The 24561-nt window shown below is 49.3% G+C and overlaps 1 protein-coding gene and 2 non-coding genes across 3 annotated transcripts in view; all 3 read right to left on the reverse strand.

Moving 5' to 3' along the window:
* LOC141145626 (FAST kinase domain-containing protein 4-like) overlaps positions 1–2608 on the reverse strand; it is a gene marked incomplete in the record, with an annotated part of 9011 nt that extends 6403 nt beyond the window's left edge. Inside the window, 1 exon segment of the mRNA XM_073632455.1 lies at positions 2156–2608. Coding sequence (XP_073488556.1) covers positions 2156–2473 — 318 coding nt within the window.
* LOC141146532 (small nucleolar RNA SNORA5) lies at positions 1648–1779 on the reverse strand. The gene has a single exon (XR_012244925.1). It is a non-coding gene; the product is annotated as a small nucleolar RNA SNORA5 (small nucleolar RNA).
* Positions 2609–4004: 1396 nt separating the features above from the next.
* LOC141146533 (small nucleolar RNA SNORA5) lies at positions 4005–4138 on the reverse strand. The gene has a single exon (XR_012244926.1). It is a non-coding gene; the product is annotated as a small nucleolar RNA SNORA5 (small nucleolar RNA).
* Positions 4139–24561: the final 20423 nt, after the last annotated feature.

The raw sequence follows: 24561 nt of genomic DNA on the forward strand, positions 1-24561 counted from the left end.
ATCATCGGCGAGGTACAACGTATATCTCTCCTAAACAGCGCATGTTTAGGAGATATTTATTGTACCTATAGGTAAAGCCTTATTATAGGCTTACTTGTCGGCACAACTTGAAAATGGAGGTTTACAACCTCTTTAAGCAATTGGCATATCGAGTTTTTTTGAATTTGTCATTTTTGTCACAATTTTTTTGGAAAAAAAAAAAAAAGAAGTTGGCAATTTTTTTTTTTTTTTAAATACTGTCACCAGGGCAGTACAGCGTCATCATATAACTGGTGATTAGAGACACTGACTGGTCACAGTATGTAAAAAAAAAAAAAAAAAGTAGAATAGAATATTATAATCTTTTTTTCATTTTTTTTCCCATACCTTGTTATAAAATTTTGCAAACAGGTAATTTTTCTCTTTCATTGATGTGCACTGATGAGGAGGCACTGATAGGTGGGCACACATTAGGAGATTGGAGGCGCCGGTGGGGACGGACAGACGCGAGGCGCCGGTGGGGACGGACAGACGCGAGGCGCCGGTGGGGACGGACAGACGCGAGGCGCCGGTGGGGACGGACAGACGCGAGGCGCCGGTGGGGACGGACAGACGCGAGGCGAGGCGCCGGTGGGGACAGACAGACGCGAGGCGCTGGTGGGGACAGACAGACGCGAGGCACCGGTGGGGACCGATTGGAAGCGATGCTCTTCTCCCCTGCAGCCAGCGCTGGCTGACACAGGGGAGATCACATGACCAGATGGGAGTGGCCTGTAAATAGGTAGGTATACAAAATCTTTTTTTGCGTTCAGGTCAACGTTAAAGCAGTTGTAAAGGCCTCCCCCCCTCCCCTAAAATAACAAACAGCAGCCACAGAGCCTCTCCCCAGCAACCATAGACCCCAACCAGCAGCACTAGACCCCTTCAGCGTAAATATATCCTCCCAGCAACAGCAGGTCCCCCAGAAATAAAATACCCGGGGCACCCCCATGTAAAGAGGGGGAGGGGGGGACTCATATGGGTCACCACCATGTAAAAAGGGAGGGGGGGGGGACTCAGATGGGTCACCACCATGTAAAAAGGGAGGGGGGGGGGGAGTCAGATGGGGCACCCCCATGTAAAAGGGGAGGGGGGAGTCAGATGGGGCACCCCCATGTAAAAGGGGAGGGGGGGCTCAGATGGGGAACCCCCATGTAAAAGGGGAGGGGGGAACTCAGATGGGGCACCCCCCATGTAAAAGGGGAGGGGGGAACTCAGATGGGGCACCCCCATGTAAAAGGGGAGGGGGGGAACTCAGATGGGGCACCCCCATGTAAAAGGGGAGGGGGGGGCTCAGATGGGGAACCCCCATGTAAAAGGGGAGGGGGGGAACTCAGATGGGGCACCCCCATGTAAAAGGGGAGGGGGGAGTCAGATGGGGCACCCCCATGTAAAAGGGGAGGGGGGAGTCAGATGGGGCACCCCCATGTAAAAGGGGAGGGGGGGGGGGACTCAGATGGAGCACTAGATGGAGCTAAAGATTATTGGATATACTATGATCCTCAGCTCCATCTAGTGGCCGCAATGTGGTATTTTCCTGACCTGCTCCTCTATTCCGTATTCATTCTTGCCACCAAACTCGCACAGAACGAGCGTACATACATACAGCTTTAGAGGATGAATAGCTCTAAGTGTCTGTAGCACAATTTATCCCCAATTCCTACCGCAGAGGAAACGGGGCCCATGAGCTACAAAATTCTGTAGCAGCCCATTGGCCAGCGGCCGCCAAGGAGGGGGCGGTGCTGAATTTGACGAGCTGCAAAACTTCGACGTGTTCCTTATAAATCTTTTATTTTTTCTGCCTAGACCTTTTCGCTGTTTAAAAAAAAAAAAATAAATAATAATTTTAGACCTGAAGATTAGTTAATCCCCACAAACACATATTCTCTGAAAGCAGAGCCTCTGGAGAATAAAATGGCGGTACTTGCAAATGTTCACGTCGTACAATTTCAGCTCCACGCGGGTTCTTATTAGTGGGTATTAGCCATTCTCCCCCCCCCCCTCCAGCAACAACAGATACCCCCGCAGCAGTAGACCTTCCAGCACACCCCGGCACCCCTTGGCATTATATACATTCAGTGCTGGAGGTGCCCCCCCCCCCGGTTCCCATTGCAAACAAAGCATGTGGGGGTCTTACCTGACTATTGATTTTGTCTAGAAGCTGCTGTAATCTGGGGTCTTTCAGAATCTCGCCACTATTGCCGGCTTCCCTCTTGGCGATCTCTTGGATGATCATGACCCCCTTGTTCCCGGTGACATTCTGCTCTCGGGGGATCTCCAGCAGTTCATTTACCCCCGGCACAGTCTTCAGCATGGCGAAGAACTCGTTCTCGTCCTGTGCGATGACGGGGCTCTGGGAGGTCTCCGGGAGGCTTTCCGCCAGGTAACGCAGGGAGGTGGTGTGCAGGGCCGCCTGGCACGGGGGGATGGGGCATGCTGGCACAATCTCATACATTCTGTGGGGATGGAGGGGGAGGGCTGGAAGGAGGCTGGCGCTGCCAGCAGGCGGGAGGCACGCCGGATCAGACGGGCCGTCATCCTCTTTGGTGGGGAGTTCAATGTGCCGGGAGGAAGGTCAGTTCACCATATTCCTACAAGGAAGAAATGGAGTCAGTCATTCTACAAATAAACAGTGAAAACCAGTGACATTCAGAACCCCTACACCCCCCCCCCCCCAAAGCAGACTACACTGATGGCACCCCCCATGTAAAGGGGGGGGGGGGACTCAGGCGGGACACCCCCTCCCCCCATGTAAAGGGGAGGGGCGGGGGACTCAGGCGGGGCACCCCCCCATGTAAAGGGGAGGAGCGGGGGACTCAGGCGGGGCACCCCCCCCATGTAAAGGGGAGGAGCGGGGGACTCAGGCGGGGCACCCCCCCCATGTAAAGGGGAGGAGCGGGGGACTCAGGCGGGGCACCCCCCCCCATGTAAAGGGGAGGAGCGGGGGACTCAGGCGGGGCACCCCCCCCATGTAAAGGAGAGGAGCGGGGGACTCAGGCGGGGCACCCCCCCATGTAAAGGAGAGGAGCGGGGGACTCAGGCGGGGCACCCCCCCATGTAAAGGGGAGGGAAGGGGGACTCAGGCGGGGCACCCCCCCATGTAAAGGGGAAGGGGGGACTCAGGCGGGGCACCCCCCCATGTAAAGGGGAAGGGGGACTCAGGCGGGGCACCCCCCATGTAAAGGGGAAGGGGGACTCAGGCGGGACACCCCCCCATGTAAAGGGGAGGGGGGGTGGACTCAAGCGGGGCACCCCCCATGTAAAGGGGAGGGGGGTGGACTCAAGCGGGGCACCCCCTATGTAAAGGGGAGGGGGGGGGACTCAGGCGGGGCACCCCCATGTAAAGAGGAGGGGGGGGGACTCAAGCGGGGCACCCCCCATGTAAAGGGGAGGGGGGTGGACTCAAGCGGGGCACCCCCATGTAAAGGGGAAGGGGGGGGACTCAGGCGGGGCACCCCCATGTAAAGGGGAGGGGGGGGGACTCAGGCGGGACACCCCCCATGTAAAGGGGAGGGGGGGGACTCAAGCGGGGCACCCCCCATGTAAAGGGGAGGGGGGGGGACTCAAGCGGGGCACCCCCCATGTAAAGGGGAGGGGGGGGACTCAAGCGGGGCACCCCCCATGTAAAGGGGAGGGGGGGGACTCAAGCGGGGCACCCCCCATGTAAAGGGGAGGGGGGGGGACTCAAGCGGGGCACCCCCCATGTAAAGGGGAGGGGGGGGGACTCAGGCGGGGCACCCCCCATGTAAAGGGGAGGGGGGGGGGACGACTCAGGCGGGGCACCCCCATGTAAAGGGGAGGGGGGGGGCTCAGATGGGGCACTAGATGGAGCTGAAGATTATTGGGTATACTATGATCCTCAGCTCCATCTAGTGGCCACAATGTGGTATTTTCCTGACCCGCTCCTCTATTCCATATTCATTCTTGCCACCAAACTCGCACAGAACGAACGTACATACATACAGCATTAGAGGATGAATAGCTCTAAGTGTCTGTAGCACAAATTTTATCCCCAATTCCTACCGCAGAGGAAACGGGGCCCATGAGCTACAAAATTCTGTAGCAGCCCATTGGCCAGCGGCCGCCAAGGAGGGGCGGTGCTGAATTTGACGAGGCTGCAAAACGTCGACGTGTTCCTTATAAATCTTTTATTTTGCCCAGACCCTTTCACTGCCGGAGCCATTTTTTTCATTTTTTGCAAACACGTTTAAAGAAAGAAAAAAAAAAAATTTTAGACCTGAAGATTAGTAAAACCCCCCCAAACACATATTCTCTGAAAGCAGAGCCTCTGGAGAATAAAATGGCGGTAGTTGCAAATGTTCACGTCGTACAATTTCGGCTCCACGCGGGTTCTTACCAGCGGGCATTAGCCATTCTCCCTCCCCTGTACCTTGTCCTGCAAGGCCTCCTGGGACTTGTAGTTTCCACAACTGCTGCAGTGCTGAGGGTGGTTCACCTTTGTAGATAGACCTGGAATTGTCCCGTCCAAAGCCAACCAGAGACCAGCTCCACCCGCTGTGACACCAACCCGAAAAACGAGGTCACCTTCCTGCTTTTCTACCAGAAGCTCCCCTCGCTCGGTAAACATGGCTCTGCCGTGCACTTATAAATGTGGTTGGTGTGCAGCTCTGCAACAGGGGGCCCCAATGGGGACCATGAAGGCCCTGCACTGTATTAGACCCCCCCCCCCCCCAAAACATTGGGCTCTATACACTGGAGACCTATCATATCTTGGCTCCCCAACACCGACCACCAAGGACCCTGAATTAAACTTGGGTCCCTAACAATTCTATGACCTGGGGCCCCTGAGACATTGCACTGAGTGTAGTGGTCACCTCGTTTTTAACCCCAACAGTGACCATGAGGCCCAACGCTGCATCGTGTCCCCCCCCAACCCCATTGTGCTGATTACATTGCTGACCTTAGATACCTGGGCCAACAACACAGCACATGACCTGTATTGTACTCGGGCCCTTAACACTGCGACCTGGGGCCCCTGAGACACTATACTGAGTGCAGTCAAATGCTTACTTTTTGGAATCCCCAACAGATACCACAAGGGTCCTGCACTGTATTAGGGCCTCTCCAAGGCCTATGGTTGAGCACTAACCATAGATATTTGGGGCATCAATAGGGCCAAGAAAGCCAAAAACGCTATGATCTGAGGCTCCCCCCCCCCCCCCCCGAGAACTCTATGATCTGAGGCCCCCCCACCCCGAGAACTCTATGATCTAAGCTCCCCCGAGAACTCTATGATCTGAGGCTCCCCCCCCCCCCGAGAACTCTATGATCTGAGGCTCCCCCCCCCCCCCGAGACCCCCCCCCCCCGAGAACTCTATGATCTGAGGCTCCCCCCCCCCCCCGAGAACGCTATGATCTGAGACTCCCCCCCCCCCCCCCCGAGAACTCTATGATCTGAGGCCCCCCCACCCCCGAGAACTCTATGATCTAAGCTCCCCCCGAGAACGCTATGATCTGAGGCTCCCCCCCCCCCCGAGAACTCTATGATCTGAGGCCCCAGGGACATTGCATGGCATGCAAAGGTGACCCGTTTTATCTAGAGCCCCCAACACAGCTTATGAAGGCCCCTGTATTGTACTCGGGCCCCCAGCAATTCTATGACCTGGGGCCCCTGAGCCACTGTACAGAGTGCAGTGATGACCTCATATTTGCGACTCCCATAGAAGTCATGAAGGCCCTGTACCCCCTGTACCGGGGGGGCCCCTGAGACATTGTGGTATACAATGGTGACCTTGCATTACAGCCACCACCAAGGACCCTGAATTAAACTTGGGTCCCTAACAATTCTATGACCTGGGGCCCCCTGAGACATTGTATGGAGTGCAGTGGTTACCCATGTTATGGAATTCCAACTAGGACCATGAAGGTCCTGCACTGCATTAGAGCCCCTGAGACATTAAGCGGTGTATAAATATCTGGGCCACCACCACAGCCAATGACCTGCATTTGTACCAGGCCCCTGAGACGTTGTACCGGGGCCCCTGAGACGTTGTACTGGGGCCCCTGAGACGTTGTACCGGGGCCCAGTGGGCAGTGGTTAACTAATATCTGGCACACTGACAGGGACCATGAACCCCCCCCCATTGTGCTGTATAAAGTGGTGACCTGAGATATTTGGGGGTTAATATTGGAGTCACTGACACCAATGCCTAGAGCAGAGCCCTTGTTTTGCATCTGATTGGCTAGTGTTGCCGATGCTGTCTGCTGATTGGCTAGCTGGACTGTAGTCACTGCCTTGGACATGGTGGTGTAGTGCAGGAGGTGGCTGTGCCGGGGGCCGTCTTGTACCCCATCATCAACCATCGGCCCTCATAAACCATCTGTGAAGTTGGCCGAGGACAGAGTACAGTCCCTAATTATCAGGGGGCCATTCCCCCACTTGGGGGGCCACAATGGTGACCTTGCATAACTGGGGCCCCAACACAGCTGGTAAAGGACCCTGCTGCATTGCACTCGGTCCCCTAGCAATTCTAATAGCTGGGGCCTCAGAGTACAGCACTGACCCCCAGAGAAGCCATGAAGGCCCTGCACTGTATTGGGGCCCCTAAGACACTGTGCTGTATACAGGGGCGACCATCAATAACTGGGACCCCAACAGGAACCATGAAGGCCCTGCACTGTAACGGGGCCCCTGAGACACTGTGCTGTATACAGTGGTGACCATGAAGGACTCTGAACTGTATTGGGGGCCCCAAGACACTGTAGCATATGTGGCGGTGGTCTTACATTTCTGGGGCCCCAACACAGCCCATGAAGAACCCCGAATTTTACTCTGGGCCCCTAACAATTCTATGACCTGGGGCCCCTGAGACATTGTACCAAGTGCAGTGCTGATTTCATACAGGGGACCCCAACAGGGGCCAACAAGGCCTTGCACTGTACTGGGGCCCCTGAGATATACAATGGTGACTTCAGATATCTGGGGGTAACCTTGCATATCTGGGGACCCCAACACAGTCCCAGCAGTGTACTCGGGCCCTCAAGTTCTATGACCTGGGGCCCCTGAGATATTGTATCGAGTGCAGTGCTGACTTCATACAGGGGACCCCAACAGGCACCAAGAAGGCCTTGCACTGTACTGGGGCCCCTGAGATATTGAATCAAGTGCAGTGCTGACTTCATATAGGGAACCCCAACAGGGACCAACAAGGCCCTGCACTGTACTGGGGCCCCTGAGATATACAATGGAGACCTCAGATATCTGGGGACCCCAAAGCAGTCCAAGCAGTGTACTCGGGCCCCTACTAATTCTATGACCTGGGGCCCCTGAGACACTGTACAGAGCTGACCCCATACTGGGGACCCCAACAGGGGCCAGCAAGGCCCTGCACTCTCCTGGGGCCCTTGAGACATTATACTATATACAGTGCTGACCTTATAGTTCTGGGGCCCCTGAGACACTCTGCTGAGTGCAGTGTTGATCTTAGTTTTGGGGGCCCCCACAGAAGCTATGCAGGTCCTACACTGGTTTTGGGCCCCTGAGATGTTGTGCTATAAACAGTGGTGACCTTAGATACATGGGGCCCCCAGACAGGGCCCCACAAGGAACGCTGGGTGGGGGCCCCACAAGGAACGCTGGGTGGGGGCCCCACAAGGAACGCTGGGTGGGGCCCAGACAGGGCCCCACAAAGAACCCCGAGAGGGCCCCACGGAGAACCCCGAGAGGGCCCCACGGAGAACCCCGAGAGGGCCCCACGGAGAACCCCGAGAGGGCCCCACGGAGAACCCCCGGGAGGGCCCCACGGAGAACCCCCGGGAGGGCCCCACGGAGAACCCCCGGGAGGGCCCCACGGAGAACCCCCGGGAGGGCCCCACGGAGAACCCCCGGGAGGGCCCCACGGAGAACCCCCGGGAGGGCCCCACGGAGAACCCCGGAGGGCCCCACGGAGAACCCCGAGAGGGCCCCACGGAGAACCCCGGGAGGCCCCACGGAGGACCCCCGGGAGGGCCCCACGAAGAACGTTGGGGCCCCTGACAATGCTCTACCCTGGGGCCCCTGAGACACTGGGCTGCATGCAGTCGTGACCTCAGATATTTGAGGGGCCCTAGGAAGCAGTCTCTGGGGGCCCCTCGTGAGGAATGTCCTCCTGGTAGTCTCAGGGGCCCCCCCACACACGTGGGCCCAACGTGGATCACCCTCCCCCTAGATTGGGGGCCCTCTAGAATCCATACAACACATACAAGGGGCCCTAAAAAAAACACAGAACCCCGACCCCCTCCATCCTCCCTCCCCAGGGATCACCTCACCGTCCTCCGCACCTCCGGCCGGCTTCTTCCTCTGACCTCCACAGCATGAGCAGGGAACCGGTGTCGCCGCATACACGCGTCACTTCCGCCGGACACTGCATGTCTTCCACCGCTCCTCTACAGGTTGCTCTCCGGAAACATGGCCGCTGCATGCTTATTGCCTGTGGTGATCTCGGCAATATGGCGTCCGAAACAGAGTCAGTGCGGAAGCAAAGGGGGTCAGGCTGCAGAGTGGAGCTCCACTGATGACAGGAAGCATATGGCCTCCACTCCACTTCTTTTTTTTTTTTTTTTTTTTTTTTACTGAACTTTATTGTGAATCTCTGCAGGTGGAGCTCCACTGTCACCTAACATGTGACCTCCACAACTCCACACCTTTATTTTTTTTTTTTTTAATGAACTTTAATGCAACAAACAACAAATAGACAATACGATAGGAAGTGGAAGTCACCTCTGCGTTTTTTTTATTTTTTGCGCCATAAACAAAAAAAGACCGACAATTTCAAAAAAAAAAAAAAAAGCAATTTTTTTTTTTTTTACTTTCTGCTATAATTCATATCCAAAAAAAACTAATTTATTTATTAGTTTAGGTCAATATGTATTCTTCTACGTATTTTTGGTAAGAAAAAAATCGCAATAGGCGTATATTGATTGGTTTGCACAATTAATTGCGCAAGTTATCGCATCTACAAATACAGGAAAGATTTAGGGACTTTTATTCCATTTTATTGTTTTTACCTTTAATGGCGGCGATCTGCGATTTTTTTTTTTTTTTAGCAGGACTGCGACATTGCGGCGGACAAATCTGACCCCCAAATGACACTTTTTGGGGACCAGTGACATTATTACATTGATCAGTGATATAAAAAATGACACTGCCAGGAAGAAGTTAACACTAGGGGGGCGATCAAGGGGTTAAGTGTGTTCCCTGGGTGTGTTCTAACTGTAGGGGGGGGTGGGGGCTTACTGAAACATGACGGAGATCACCGTTCCCCATCACTGAAAGCAGAAGATCCCTGTCATGTCACTAGGTAGAACGAGGGGAAATACCTTGTTTACATTTCTGCCTCATCTCGCTGCGATCGCAAACAGTGAGTCTGCGGTACCCGCGGGTGCGCGCCCGCACGCACCGCCATCCTGCTTTTACGGACTGACGTGCGGGTACGTCAGTTTCGCGCAAGAGAACGCGACCTGCCGCAGTATATCTGTGTGAGGAGGCCGGCAAGTGCTTAACATTTCCCAACGTACGTGTTTGGTGATGATGGAAGTTCGTGTTTATGTTGGAAGAAGAATACAATCCGTGTCTCTAATCACAATCTCATCTTCCTTGTTTGCTCCACCTTCATACCAAATAACAGAACCAAGACTGAGACACACACCGATCTCCACGCAAAAAATGTTTTATGGTTCAAAGTAGACATGTGCACTGACAAAATATTTGTTTGTTTTCCTTTCATTCGTTTTTTTTTGCTTTTTCGGAAATTCGAAAATTTGGAATTCGAAAATTTTGAAATCTGAAAATTTGGATTTTCACATTTCCGAATTTTTGAATTTCCGAATTTTCCGAATTTCGAATTTCTGAATTTCCAAATTTCAAATCTCCGAATTTTCAAATCTCCGAATTTTCAAATTTTTGAATTTCCGAATTTTCGAATTCCAAATTTCCGAATTTTCGAATTCTGAATTCTCAAATTTTCACATTTACAAATTTCGAATTCCGAATTTCCGAACTTTCAAATTCCAAATTTTCAAATTTCCATATTTTCAAATTTCCGAATTTTCAAATTTCCGAATTTCCAATTTCCGAATTTCCAAATTTCCGAATTTCCAATTTCCAATTTCCGAATTTCCAAATTTCCAAAATTTCCAATTTCCAAATTTCCAAATTTTCAAATTTTCAAATTTCCGAATTTCCAAATTTCCAATTTCCAAATTTCTGAAATTTCAAATTTCTGAAATTTCGAATTTTCGAATTCCGAATTTCCAAATTTTCAAATTTTAACATTTTCAAATTTCCGAATTTTCGAATTTCTGAATTTTCAAATTTCCAAATTTTTGAACTTCTGAATTTTTCGAATTTCCCATTTCCGAAATTTAGATTTTGAATTTCTTAAATTTTGAATTTCCTAAATTTCAAATTCCGAATCTCCAAATTTTCCAATTTCCAATTTTCCAATTTCCAAATTTTCCAGTTTCCAAATTTTCAAATTTCTGAATTTCTGAAATTTCAAATATCTGAAATTTCTAATTTTCAAATTCCCAATTTCCGATTTTTCAAATTTCCGAATTTTCGAATTTCTGAAATTTCAAATTTTCCAATTTCCTAATTTCCGAAATTCCAAAATTTCAAATTTTCAAAAATTCGGAAATTTGAAAATTCGGTAATTCGAATTTTCGGAAATTGAAAAATTCGGAAATTTGGAAATTGCACAGTCTAGTTCAAAGGTATGTCGGCATTAAACCTCCATCTTCTTGAAAATCACATATTATGTTCTGGTGCAAATATTATCCACTTAACGATCGCCCCGGCCGCATTGTACTGAGGGCAGGGGGGAGGGGCGCTGTAGGCAAAGCGATGTTCCGGTACGTCTCTGCCTACTACCAGGTTTAGGACCCGTGTGATTGTACACAACGTCCCGGCCAATGATTCACACCCCCGGGACCAGCTGATCGGCTGTGTCCAATCCCAGTGTTGGGTTGTGTACAGAGGGAGTGATCTGTCAGTGATCATTAGTATAAAGCAGCACACTGTGTACACATTACAGACGAGTTAGGGAACATATTTAACCCCTTCATCGCCCCCTAGATGTTAACCCCTTCCCAGCTGGTGTCATGTTTTTAGCACTGATCGCTGTATTGGTGTCACTGGTGATGTCAGTCCCCCCCCCCCAGCGTCAGTTAGTGTGTCAGATTGCACGATCACAGCCCCACTAGAAGTCGTTTATCTCCACCATTTGTAGTATAAAAAACTAAAAATTCCACATAACCCATAGTTTGTAGGCGCTATAACTTTCAAGCAAACCAATCAATAGACACTTATTGGGGGTCATAATCGGCTTGTGCAAAAGGGACATCTACATTGATTATCAGTGCAGTCCCATCAGTGCCCACCAGTGCCACCTCATTAGTGCAGCCTATCAGTGCCCATTTGTGCCTCCTCATCAATGTCACCTATCAATGCTGCCTACCAGTGCCCATCAATACCGCCCATCAATACCGCCTATCAGTGCCTCCTCATCAGTGCCACCTATCAGTGCAGCCTGCACAGTGCTCTGGTCGGTGGTCAGAGGAGGCCTGTAATGCTGTAAAGTGCTCCAGCTGTTGCAAAACTACAAGTCCCATCATGCCTCTGCCTCTGGGTGTCATGCTTGTGGCTGTCAGAGTCTTGCTATGCCTCATGGGAATTGTAGTTCCGCAACAGCTGGAGGTCCGCTGATTGCATATCCCTGGTCTAGAAGCTGAAAGAAGATAACCGAAAGATGAAACTAGCTGTGAGACACTAGCCTACTCTAAACCACTCCCAGCCACAGATCAAAGCTAAATTTACCTGCACTGACAAAAATCTCAACTCTAGCACTTACCTAAGTAGAGGGTGCTACACCAGCCTGAGCTTAGCCTGGAGGCAGATCCCCCCCCCCCCAGACCCCCTAGACCCAGGTTCCTCCTAGGGCACGGACAGCCTCCTCAGCACTCCATCTTCCACCCGATTCTCCTGCAGGCATGGCTTCACCATATTGAAGGGCTGACAATCTACCTGGGGATTAGCCAAGTTCCCTCAAGTATGCAGATCAGCTTTCCTGGCCTCCGCCCGCTAACTTCTAGAAGTTTCTCGAAACGTCCAGATCTAGGTGGAGGTACCAGGGACCTGCCTGTATGAGTCATCCAGCCTGACCTGCAGTAACCCCGACCCAATTTCAGACTTACAAACTAACCATGAGTCTAACATAAATTTGCCTGCGCTAACACTGGTAGCACTAGTAGAGGGTGCTACAGTTAAATGAAGAAAGGAAATGTAAAAAGTATTAAAAATTATAATAAAATAAATAAAAATAAAAATAATTAAAAGCACCCCCCCCCCCCATCACCCCTGTACGCACCCGAATGCAAACACACCCATAGGGCGAACACATCTACTTTATGTTAAGTGCCCCACACATGTGATGTAACTATGTAACACTTATACGTATAATTCTTTTTTTTCTCGCAAACTCATGGCAATACACCCCAATTGTCAGGGCAATACACCCCAATTATCAGGGCAATACACCCCAATTGCCAGGGCAATACACCCCAATTATCAGGGCAATACACCCCAATTGCCAGGGCAATACACCCCAATTGTCAGGGCAATGCACCCCAATTATCAGGGCAATACACCCCAATTATCAGGGCAATACACCCCAAATGTCAGGATAATACACCCCAAATGTCAGGACAATACACCCCAATTATCAGGACAATACACCCCAATTATCAAGGCAATACACCCCAATTGTCAGGGCAATGCACCCCAATTATCAGGGCAATACACCCCAAATGTCAGGGCAATACACCCCAATTATCAAGGCAATACACCCAATTGTCAGGGCAATACACCCCAATTATCAGGGCAATACACCCCAAATGTCAGGGCAATACACCCCAATTATCAAGGCAATACACCCAATTATCAGGGCAATACACCCCAATTATCAGGGCAATACACCCCAAATGTCAGGATAATACACCCCAAATGTCAGGACAATACACCCCAATTATCAGGACAATACACCCCAATTATCAAGGCAATACACCCCAATTGTCAGGGCAATGCACCCCAATTATCAGGGCAATACACCCCAAATGTCAGGGCAATACACCCCAATTATCAAGGCAATACACCCAATTGTCAGGGCAATACACCCCAATTGTCAGGGCAATACACCCCAATTATCAGGGCAATACACCCCAAACGTCAGAGCAATACACCTCAATTATCAGGGCAATACACCCCAAATGTCAGGGCAATACACCCCAAATGTCAGGGCAATACACCCCAATTATCAGGGCAATACACCCCAAATGTCAGGATAATACACCCCAAATGTCAGGACAATACACCCCAATTATCAGGACAATACACCCCAATTATCAAGGCAATACACCCCAATTAACAGGGCAATACACCCCAAATGTCAGGGCAATACACCCCAATTGTCAGGGCAATACACCCCAATTGTCAGGGCAATACACCCCAATTATCAAGGCAATACACCCCAAATGTCAGGGCAATACACCCCAATTATCAGGGCAATACACCCTAAATGTCAGGGCAATACACCCCAATTATCAGGGCAATAGACCCAAATTATCAAGGCAATACACCCCAAAAGTCAGGGCAATACACCCCAATTATCAGGGCAATACACCCCAATTGTCAGGGCAATACACCCCAATTGTCAGGGCAATACACTACAATTATCAAGGCAATACACCCCAATTATCAAGGCAATGCACCCCAATTGTCAGGGCAATACACCCCAATTATCAGGGCAATACACCCCAATTATCAAGGCAATACACCCCAATTATCAGGGCAATACACCCCAATTGTCAGGGCAATACACCCCAATTGTCAGGGCAATACACCCCAATTATCAGGGCAATACACCCCAAATGTCAGGGCAATACACCCCAATTATCAAGGCAATACACGATAAGTGGCACTGGTGGGCACTGTGGGCACTGGCAGGTGGCAATATCAGGTGGCACTGGCAGGGGGTACTGGTGGGCACAGATGAGGCAGAATTGCTTCTTTGGGGCCAATGTCCCTTGCAGAAAAACCGGTGATCGGCTTTTTTTTCTCCTCATGCTGTCAGTGTGAGGAGACAAAAAAAAACTATTACCGAGCTTTTGTTTACATCATGTGATCAGCTGTCATTGGCTGACAGCTGATCATGTGGTAAGGGGCCAGGAACGTTCACAGCGCGCGCCCTGCAGGGGGCGCGCGGGGGGGGGGGGCGTGCAAAGGGGAGGCCGTCATATATCGCCCTCCCGGAAATTAAGATCCACGCTATGGCCGTCATTCGGCTATAGCGCGGATGACAAGGCACTTCCATCTTACTGTATCATCTCACATATGAAGCTCTGGGTTGCCAACAAAAATATTCAATTTTCCCGGGATCCAAGGTAACTCTTTTCTTCGCTCCGGCATAGAAGCTACATTTTTCAGTTCCTCACCTACAGACTAGAATATCGTGTTAAGTTCATGAACCCTCCTCTGTATTCGGTATCATTCTTCAGAGATGAGCTATGGTCCAGTATATCCACTTACCCGGCGCCTATGGCACGGAATGTACACGCGTGTTTGTGGTTGAATTCTTTGCTTACAATAGCGGGGAAACATTAGACATTAACAGGAAACTCTTTTACAATGTGATCTCCATGTTTGCAGTTATACCTGATATGTTCTGTTGAGAACAATTCTTGGTCAATGTTCAGTACTGAATGTCATATGTGTAATGAATATAATCTTTTGCTGTGACAAATAGGAGGTGACCTTTAACCTTTAACCATTTGGTGGCCTGAAGTATACCCAAAAAACCCCAAACATTATACTGTATGTTTTCTAAAAACAGAAACCCTGGAGAATGAAATGGTGGTAGTTTCAAATTTTTTTAATGTCACATGATCGCTAACAAAAAATGTCCAACACAGATGTAGCAGAGGTCCCAGGTCCCCAGAGGCCTAATGGTGACCTCCAGAGTTAGGGGCAGCTGACATCCTTCTATGGAGAGTGGGTTACAAGGCATGGTGGGTGTAGTGCACTGTAGATTCATGGGCGCCAGACACTTCTTGAATACAAAGAGATTTTTTTTTTCTCTTGAACGGAACTGTGGGAGAGAGGGTTTAGGGCCAGGACACCCTTTAGTAGTTGCAATGGTAATTAGCAGACTCCGAGACTTCTATAGGTAGACAGCGATGCAGGGAAAGGCATCCAGCCGGACACTACACCCTCATGTGTAGGAATGCTGTCTCCTATGGCAACAGTCTTGTAACAGTTTGTAACGAACTTCTGTACTTCCTCGCTTCTTGTAGATCTTCACTCCATTGAGCTCCCCGTCTCTCTCACTAGACTTGCTGATCCACTGCCACTGGATCTCCTGAGCTCTTCCAACCTTCTCACTCAGTATCTTCCTCAAGCGTCACCCCCTGGCATCCCTGCTGGGTCCCTGGCTTGACACTCACAGATACTCCTCAAGCGTCACCCCACTGGCCTGCTCGGTCCCTGGCTTGGCACACAAGACTGCTCTTCAAGTGTCACCTCCGCTGGTTGGGTCCCTGGCTCGACACCTGCTGAAGTTTGCCAATTCTTCACCGTCCCTAGTTGGTGAGAATACTGCTCTGGTACTCGCTTCAGCTACTCACAGTGGTCCCTGGTAATAAGGTGGCCGTCAGAACTGTCACTTCTGGTTGGACTGCAATCCCAACCCTACGCTGCTCTCTTGCTTCTGGATAGGCCCCCAGACAGCCTAGCAGCCAGATGTCCCCAGGATAGGCCTCAGGCTCCGGCCTAGCAGCCCCGGAGCAACACAACACACGTCCACCCAGACAGCCGTCCAGGTGGCACAGAACCCCGACCACCTGACTCCAAGCAAATATATAGTCTCTCCCAGCAGGCCAAGGGATTCAAGAAAACCCCTGCCCATTTTCCTGAGATATCCCATATACTCCTAATCTGTCCTTGCAATGTCCTTGTCTTATCCAGTGTCACCAAGCACCTAGTGACAGAAGAGAGAGGTGCAGCAATAACAGAATTAGGGCAAAATCAACTGATCCCTAACAATTGTCCAAGGCAACCATACCTGGCAGGTAAATTTAGGAGCAACCCTGCCTAAACATCAGGGTGCTACACAGAAAAGGGGGGAACTATAAGGAATAGGATGCCTAGATGTTGTAAGAGTAGTCCAAGTCTGCACAAGGAATAGCAGTGGATGGAACCCCCCCCCATTAGAAATTATAATTAGAACAAAAATGTGGAAAAGAAAGATGAAGAAACGTTTGGAAGGGTTGTGTCCTAAAGTATATTGACACCTCCTATGTTTTGTATCCTCTTTTATGATATGTCTCATTTAGAGATGGGCTCCCGCTGTACGTGACTCTGCACTTCTGGGTTTGGGGCGCCGCCGGTGAACCGCTCCTACTGTGATTGGACACAGCAGGAGACAATCAATATGTGCTTTTTGGGATTTTTTTTTACCAAATATATGTAGCAGAATACATATTGGCCTAACCTGATAAAGAAAATATGTTTTTTACATTTTTTTATTGGGTATGTTTTATACCCTAACATAAAAAATATAGTTTTTTTTTTCAGAAATGTCGCTTTTTTTGTTTATAGCGCAAAGAATTAAAACTGCGGAGGTGATCAAATACCACCAAAATAAAGCTCTATTTGTGCCTGCCCCCGCCCCAAAGCACCTTGTACCCCCATACTGATCCTGAAGACAGAGACAACCACAAAAATAATGACAGTTTGCAGTATGATAAGAACACGTCCAGAAATGAACCACCAATTCTACTTAAATTGAGCTCTATGGGTCCAGCAAGGAGGAGGGCGGTGGAATGACCAGGCTTGTATCAGATCCCTCCCTTCTATTCCCCGACACCACAGTCCCAATGAACCACAAGAGCACAATAAGGACTTCAATGCAACACTGTAACTCTTAAGTCTTTAAACCCACTCACCTTATAGATCCTGAGTCCTGGGTGTATGTATGGGCCCTTATGGCACCATTGGCTTTAATCCCTTCAGAGGAAAACCTTGTGTCCTTAGCTATCTCTTGGTTGGTGCATTTTAGGTGTCCTGCTTAGCAGGGTGAACAAGGTATGTTTGAAGATGTCCTGGCAGGCAGGGTGATGCAGAGTGTACTGTGGAGCTCTGAAGTAAAATGAACACTGTTGCTGCCTGGCAGGGGGTGAGTGCAACACAGCATTCTACCGGTATAGGCAAAAGATAGGCGACGTCGTCTGAATGCAGTGTCTCTTTGTATCTCTTTGCATCTGTAAGATGGGTAAGTGCCCGCTCACCAATCCTGCGACCAAGGCCCAAAGGAGAGATGTCCTGGACCAGACTCTTTAGGTTGCCCGACTGACCACCAGAAAGACCCACAGTGTCTGCAGAGATGTGCCCTGGAGGTGCACCCGGGGTCCCTCTCTGGAAAGATGTCCGCCACCGACGATGGAGCTGTGGCGGGAGACAGTCACACCGACCCTGGATGGCAGCACCCTTCTCCTGCATTCTGGTCCTCTCCTCGCCTTGTGGTCCCAGGTAGCCTCCTGGTGTCCTTGCCTCTGCTTCACCCCCCCCCCCTGCTGCTGAGCCTGCTGGGATAAGTAATCTGCCTCCCCAGGGATTACTATGGACTGCCTGTGTTAGGTACTACATATCCCAAGATTTCTTGCTCCTGCAGTCCTGGCTGGTGATTGACTAATGAGGAAGCAGGGGAGGGAACAGAGCATGCGCTCGCTTGCTATACAGTGAGAGGAGGAGAGGGAGGGGGGAGAAACAGCTGTCCCTGCCAGAGAGCCCGTCTGTGTGTGTTTCGGCGGCAGCGGTGGGAGGTGCGGGGCCACGGGTGGGCTGAGCGGCACCTGCTACACATATATACGTTTGTAACTTTATTTCTTTGAGAGATCATCCACCTTAAAAGTCCCATTCCTTATAGTCACTCTTCGGTGTGTTGGGCAATTTTTGTCAAGTTACTCGGGACATGTTGGCAATTTTTACCTTCTACCCCTGACATTCCAATTATTTATGTCACATGATATTGGCAAAATGGGAAACAAAACATTTTACCTAATTTTTGTAGAAATATAAAAGATGAGGTTGTGCCGGGTAAATAGATACCAAACATGTCAAGCCTTAAAATTGTGTGTGCACATGAAATGGCGATTAACTTCCTTAAGTTACGATTCAGTGGCGGACACTTCATTAGGGCTGCAGGGGCGCCGCCCCCCTAATCCATGCGCCCGGCCCCTAATCTACGTGCAGGGCACCGGACACATGGATTTCAATGTTTTTTTTTTTTTTTTTAAGCACATGATTAGAGCCTGAGGCTGTAATTGGCTTCAAAAAAGGGTGGGCTCGGGGCGCAGAGCAGTGCGCCCCGAGCCCACCCAGTTATTGTCTTGCCAATCAGGAAGCGGGTCTTAAGACCCAATTGGCCGAGATGATCGTATTGGCTGGGAGCGGGGGGGGGGGGGGTGCTGAGGAGGAGACGCAGGGGGAAGCTGCTGAAGCTGCCTGCGGCCTGGATGGGGTAAGATCAAGGCTGATGGGCGGACAGATGGATGGGGGAGTGAAGGGGGGGTTTGTTCGGTGATCGACTGAGCAACGGGGGTGGGTTTGTTTGCCGCCCCCTCCCAAAAAAAAGAAACAGCACCAGCTGCCACTGTTATGCTTTAACCACCTCCATTTTTCCAGGAGGAAGTTATATGATGTCCTCCCTAAACAGGCCGCCCTGTGGCGCGATCGAACACTGCGGATTACTGATCAGTGTACCGACCTTGGATGATGCCTGAACTACAGATGGCGCCATGCTTCTGGAGAGAAAAGCAGATGAAAGCATTGTCAGGGGAGTATCGTACGATCCCCTAAAGAGGTAATAAATACCTCGAGGGGGATCTGATTTATCTGATGACAGGTCCTCTTTAGCTCTTTTACAGGTTACACAGTTGGAGGTAGACGTCTTCCATTTGTTTTCCCTCATTGCTGTGGCTCAGTATGGAATGTCATTGCAGGTGAAGAGGAAGTAAATCTCCCCCCCATATCAGGTTGGGTGACCTGGAGGCGAGGTGGCTGCACAATCAGCGGCCTCTATGGACACCGATAATTATCCGTCATCAAACAAAAGGAGTCATTCTACACCGAGCCAGGAAGGTGAGTGCAGGTCAGAGGAGAGAGAGAACCATAAAATACTAATACCCCAAATATACCAGTCAGTGTTACCATACAGGGGCATGCTGGGAATCAGACGTGGATGGTGTTCTCTGTACGCCGTTACAATATATGTCAGAGCTATATAAATGTATTATCATAATAGTGTGTGAGTGTGGGGGAGATTAGAGTGTAAGCTCCTTTGGTACAGAGACTGATGTGACTGGCTCAGTGCTCTCTGTACAGCACTGCGGTATATGTCACAGCTATAGAAATGTATAATAATAAAAGTTTGTGACGGGGGGGGGGGGCATTAGAGTGTAAGCTCCTCTGGTGGAGAGACTGATATTGCTGGCTCAGTGATCTCTGTACAGCACTGTAGTATATGTCAGAGCTATATAAATGTATAATATTAATGGTGTGTGACGCGGGGGGGGGGACATTTGAGTGTAAGCTCCTTTGGTACAGAGACTAATGTGACTGGCTCTGTGTTCTCTGTACACCGCTACAATATATGTCAGAGCTATATAAATGTATAATAGTAATAGTGTGTGACTGTGAGGGGGGGGGGATTAGAGTGTAAGCTTCTCTGATACAGAGACTGATGTGACTGGCTCAGTGTTCTCTGTACAGCACTGCGGTATATGTCAGAGCTATATAAATGTATAATAATAATGGTGTGTGTCTGTGGGGGAGGGGATATTAGAGTGTAAGCTCCTTTGGTAGAGAGACTGATATGACTGGCTTAGTGTCCTCTCTACAGCACTGTGGTATATGTCAGAGCTATATAAATGAATAATAATAATAATAGTGTGTGACTGTGAAGGGACATTAGAGTGTAAGCTCCTCTGGTACAGAGACTGATGTGACTGGCTCAGTGTTCTCTGTACAGCACTGCGGTATATGGCAGAGATATATAAATGTATAATAATAATAGTGTGTGAGTGTTCGGGGGGAGATTAGAGTGTAAGCTCCTCTGGTGAAGAGACTGATGTGACTGGCTCAGTGTTCTCTGTACAGCACTGCGGTATATGTCAGAGCTATATAAATGTATAATAATAATAGTGTGTGAGTGTTGGGGAGATTAGAGTGTAAGCTCCTTTGGTGCAGAGACTAATGTGACTGGCTCAGTGTTCTCTGTACAGCACTGCGGTATATGTCAGAGCCTCAATAAATGTATAATAATAATAGTGTGTGAGTGTTGGGGAGATTAGAGTGTAAGCTCCTTTGGTACAGAGACTGATGTGACTGGCTCAGTGTTCTCTGTACAGCACTGCGGTATATGTCAGAGCTATATAAAAGTGGCTGGACTAGTAGAAATGACAGGTGATGATTGATGGCAGTCAGAAGTTCTCATAGAGCGAACGGTGCTGCAGGTGACGATGCTACAGTGACGACAGTAAACAGAAGGGTTATTAGGCAGTGGGACGGTCAGGAAGTGTGTATCCACTGGTCTGGGCGAGAGCCGGCACACCGGACAGTCAGGCAGGTGACGGAGGACAAAGCATGTTACCTGCAGATACAGGAATCCCGTCCAGCAGACGGTGCAAGGTGAGTCTCTTTTCTGCATCTGGCAGGAAGGGCTGGAGAGACGAGGCTTACCATTCACTGCTCGGATCCTCATTGTCGGGGGATTAGGTCTAGATTTTAGCCTCATTCATAATGATATACAGTACTAGAGTTTGTAAGAGGTTTGCATCCATAGGTACAGTGCACAAAGGATTATCTATCTATCTATCTATCTATCTATCTATCTATCTATCTATCTATCTATCTATCTATCTATCTATCTATCTATCCACATACACCAATCAGCCATAACCTTCTGATCACTGACAGGTAAAGTGAATATCGTTAATTATCTGGTTACAATGGTACCTGAAAGTTGGTAGGATTTAGGCAGCAAGTGAACATGTTGTCCCTGAAGTTGATGAGTTGAAAGCAGAAAAAAATGGACAAGTGTTAGGCCTCTTTTACACGGGCGTTCCGATCAGGTCCGCCTGTCAGTGGGGGTAAGGCTCATTGATGGAGGTGGGGGAGGGAAGGCTCATCGATGGAGGTGGGGAGGGAAGGCTCATTGATGGAGGTGGGGAGGGAAGGCTCATTGATGGAGGTGGGGAGGGAAGGCTCATTAATGAAGATGGGGAAGGAAGGCTCATTGATGGGGGTGGGGAGGAAAGGCTCATTAATGAAGATGGTGAAGGAAGGCTCATTGATGGAAGAGGGGAGGGAAGGCTCATTGATGGAAGAGGGGAGGGAAGGCTCATTGATGGAAGAGGGGAGGAAAGGCTCATTAATGAAGATGGTGAAGGAAGGCTCATTGATGGAGGTGGGAAGGGAAGGCTGGCCTGTGTAGTTCGATCCAATAGAAGAGCTACTGGAGCCCAAATTGCTGAAAAAGTGAATACTGGCTCTGATAGAAAGGTGTCAGAACACACAGAGCATCGCTGTTTGTTGTGTATGGGGTTGCGTAGCCACAGACTGGTCTGGGTGTCCCATGCTGACCCGTGTCCACAGCCAAAAGCACCTACAATGAGCACGTGAGCATCAGAACTGGACCACCTAGCAATGGAAGAAGGTGGCCTAGTCTGATGAAGTCAAGAATGGCTTGAGAAACGCCATAATGAGTTGGAGGTGTTGACTTGGCCTCCAAATTCTTCAGATCTTTATCCAATCAAGCATCTCTGGGATGGGCTGGTAAAACAAATCCGATCCATGGATGCCCCACCTGGCAACTTAGAAGATTTAAATGATCTTCTGCTGACGGCTTGGTGCCAGATACCACAGCATACCTTCAGAGGTCTTGTTGGTGTCCATGCCCCGATGGGTCAGGGTTGTTTTGGTAGCAAAAGGGGGAACTAGCCAATTAAGTGTGTGTGGCCATAAAGTCATGGCTGATCGGTATATATGTTCTCTGGCCATTTTATTCAGCAGAGTTAGAAGTGGTGATGACCGTGGACCCTTCATGTTATTACACATCTACAACAGCAGTAGATGTTTAGCATCATTTCGTATAGAGCTCATATAGTGGGGATCGGTCAGTGTGCAGTCCAGACCATTGTCGTTTTTTTTTAATTGGTGGAGGTTGAGGATGTTTATTTACTAATTGCAAATTTTCTAGGATTGGTAGCACGGCAAAATAAACGATATTGCGCTAAACCCCGGTATTCCTGGATCGAACCGCTTCCACTATCACGGTCTTTGGTGGTAGTTTATAATAATCGTATCTGTAAGGTTGAACGGGATCACTCTTGATCAAAGTGCGAGTGGTGAGCTCAGTCCATTTAGAGAGATTCCTCCCAAAGCTTTAGTTTAATATCATAGAAAAAAAATATAGTCAAAAAGGGCATTGGAGGCTTGGCACTGCCATGGGGGGCATGTACCAATATCAAATATTATATTAAAGCTGAACTTCAGATATATATTTTATCGTATAGTTACAATCGACCAGCCTGGACCCATGTGAATATCCTTTAAATAACAAGCTTGGGGGTAGGGATGCACCGATACCATTTTTTTTACGAGTACCGATACTTTTTTTTTTTTAGCACTCGGCGATGCCGATTACTGATACCGACCGCAACTGTTTTGTTTTCACTTCAGCTGTCAGCAATAGTACAAAGCATTAAAAAGTTATTTACAAATTAAAATAAATAGATTTTTGTTTTTAATTTAGCGCTCTTCCAATGTGAAATGTGTCAATATATGTTAATATACATGTGCAAAAATATTTACTAACAAAGCAAACAAAAAAAAAAAAGTTTTAATTGTTTATAGTTTATAAAATAGACGTGAACAAAAAAAAAAAAAAAAATCAGGAAAATAATAATTAAATGGAGGAGAATTATTAGAGTCAATGAAGGGTTAATAAGGGGTTAAACAGAGGGAACATTGTTTCATTCCTTTGATCTGCAGTTGAAGAAACAGAAAGATACAAAAAGAAACAATGTTTCTTTTTATTTTAGTGTTTCAACAGCTGAGCAATGTTGTTAAAAAAACATTGCTTTTCTTTTTCACAGCTCCAATGACCAGAACTTCTTTAACACTTTAGCTGTCAACAGGGGAGACCCCCCATTGACAGCTCAAAGAGCCGAGCCTGAATGTATCGGTCTCAGGTATCGGTGCATTTGCAGGAGTACCGATACTTGTGCAAATACTCGGTATCGGCACCGATAACAGATACTAGTATCAGTGCACTACTTGGGGGATACTGTAAATCTGTACAGGTCATACGGAACAGTACAACTTTCACAGACAGTCTCAGCAACAGCATATATTGGAAGCACAAAGTTTTAGGATCCCTGCGGAAGCTGGAGTTACTGTCGTTATCACCACTACGTTGATCGCCTTCCGGGTCCCATGCATACTCTGACTGGACAAGGTGGGGATCAAGATGTCACCCGCCTCTCTGCTCTGTCCAATCAGAGAAGACCTTGCATTCATTTGGATAAATGCAAAGAGTTCCGTATATGGTGCCCATGCCAAGCAGGAGACCCCATGTGGTCACTGTGCAGTACAGGCACAGGACCTGGAAGATGGCAGTGATCATTGTAGTAGCAGTAGTAGCAGCAACTTATAGTACGGTATGGTATGGTACAGTGGTGGCTGGTGTTTCTTTTTTGGGGGGGGCGGCAAACAGACACCCACTGCGGCACCCACCACCCTCAAACCCCCCCTCCTCTGTTTGCTGGCCGGTCCGGCACTTACCCCATCGTGGCGGGTGGCAGGCAGCGTGGTGCAGCGGCTCAGCTTCGGGTCCTCTCTTCCATGGCGGCTTACAGCTTCTCCCCTCCTCCATAGGCGTCCAATAGGATCACCTGTCCTTTCAGCCAAGTGGGTGACCCGTGTCAAAACCGCTTCCTGATTGGCCGGGAGGAGGGTCAGTGTTACAATAGCAAATATTCATTCGCTGTTGTAACACACCTGGGTGGGATTGGAGCGCACTCTCTGCGACCCGAGCCCACCCTATAGTGAAGTCTATTAGGGCCTCCGGCTCTAATCGGGGGCTTCAAAAAAACAGCCCCTCCACATTGGAATCCATGCGCCGGTGCCCTGAAAGGGGTAAAGAATGCATGGATGGGGGGGTGGCGATGGACGGGGGGAGGAGGGGGTGGCGCTCGTGCGTCCGTGCACCCTTAATGGATGGGCAGCCCCTGGTATGGTATGGCGTACGCATGCATGGTCCAAGCTGGGTCCATGTACTTACGCAATACAAACCATACCTGGAATCCAACTAAATACTGTACAGAGGGGACACGGTCCATGGCATAAGGAGGACATAGACGGTTCAAATCTCGGCCGCTCCGGAAGATTTCATGACCAGGCCATTTATTTGCTATTCAGCACTGCGCCTCTTT

Source organism: Aquarana catesbeiana, linkage group LG05, assembly GCF_042186555.1.
Source record: "Aquarana catesbeiana isolate 2022-GZ linkage group LG05, ASM4218655v1, whole genome shotgun sequence".
In the NCBI taxonomy this organism is placed as follows: Eukaryota; Metazoa; Chordata; class Amphibia; order Anura; family Ranidae; genus Aquarana; species Aquarana catesbeiana.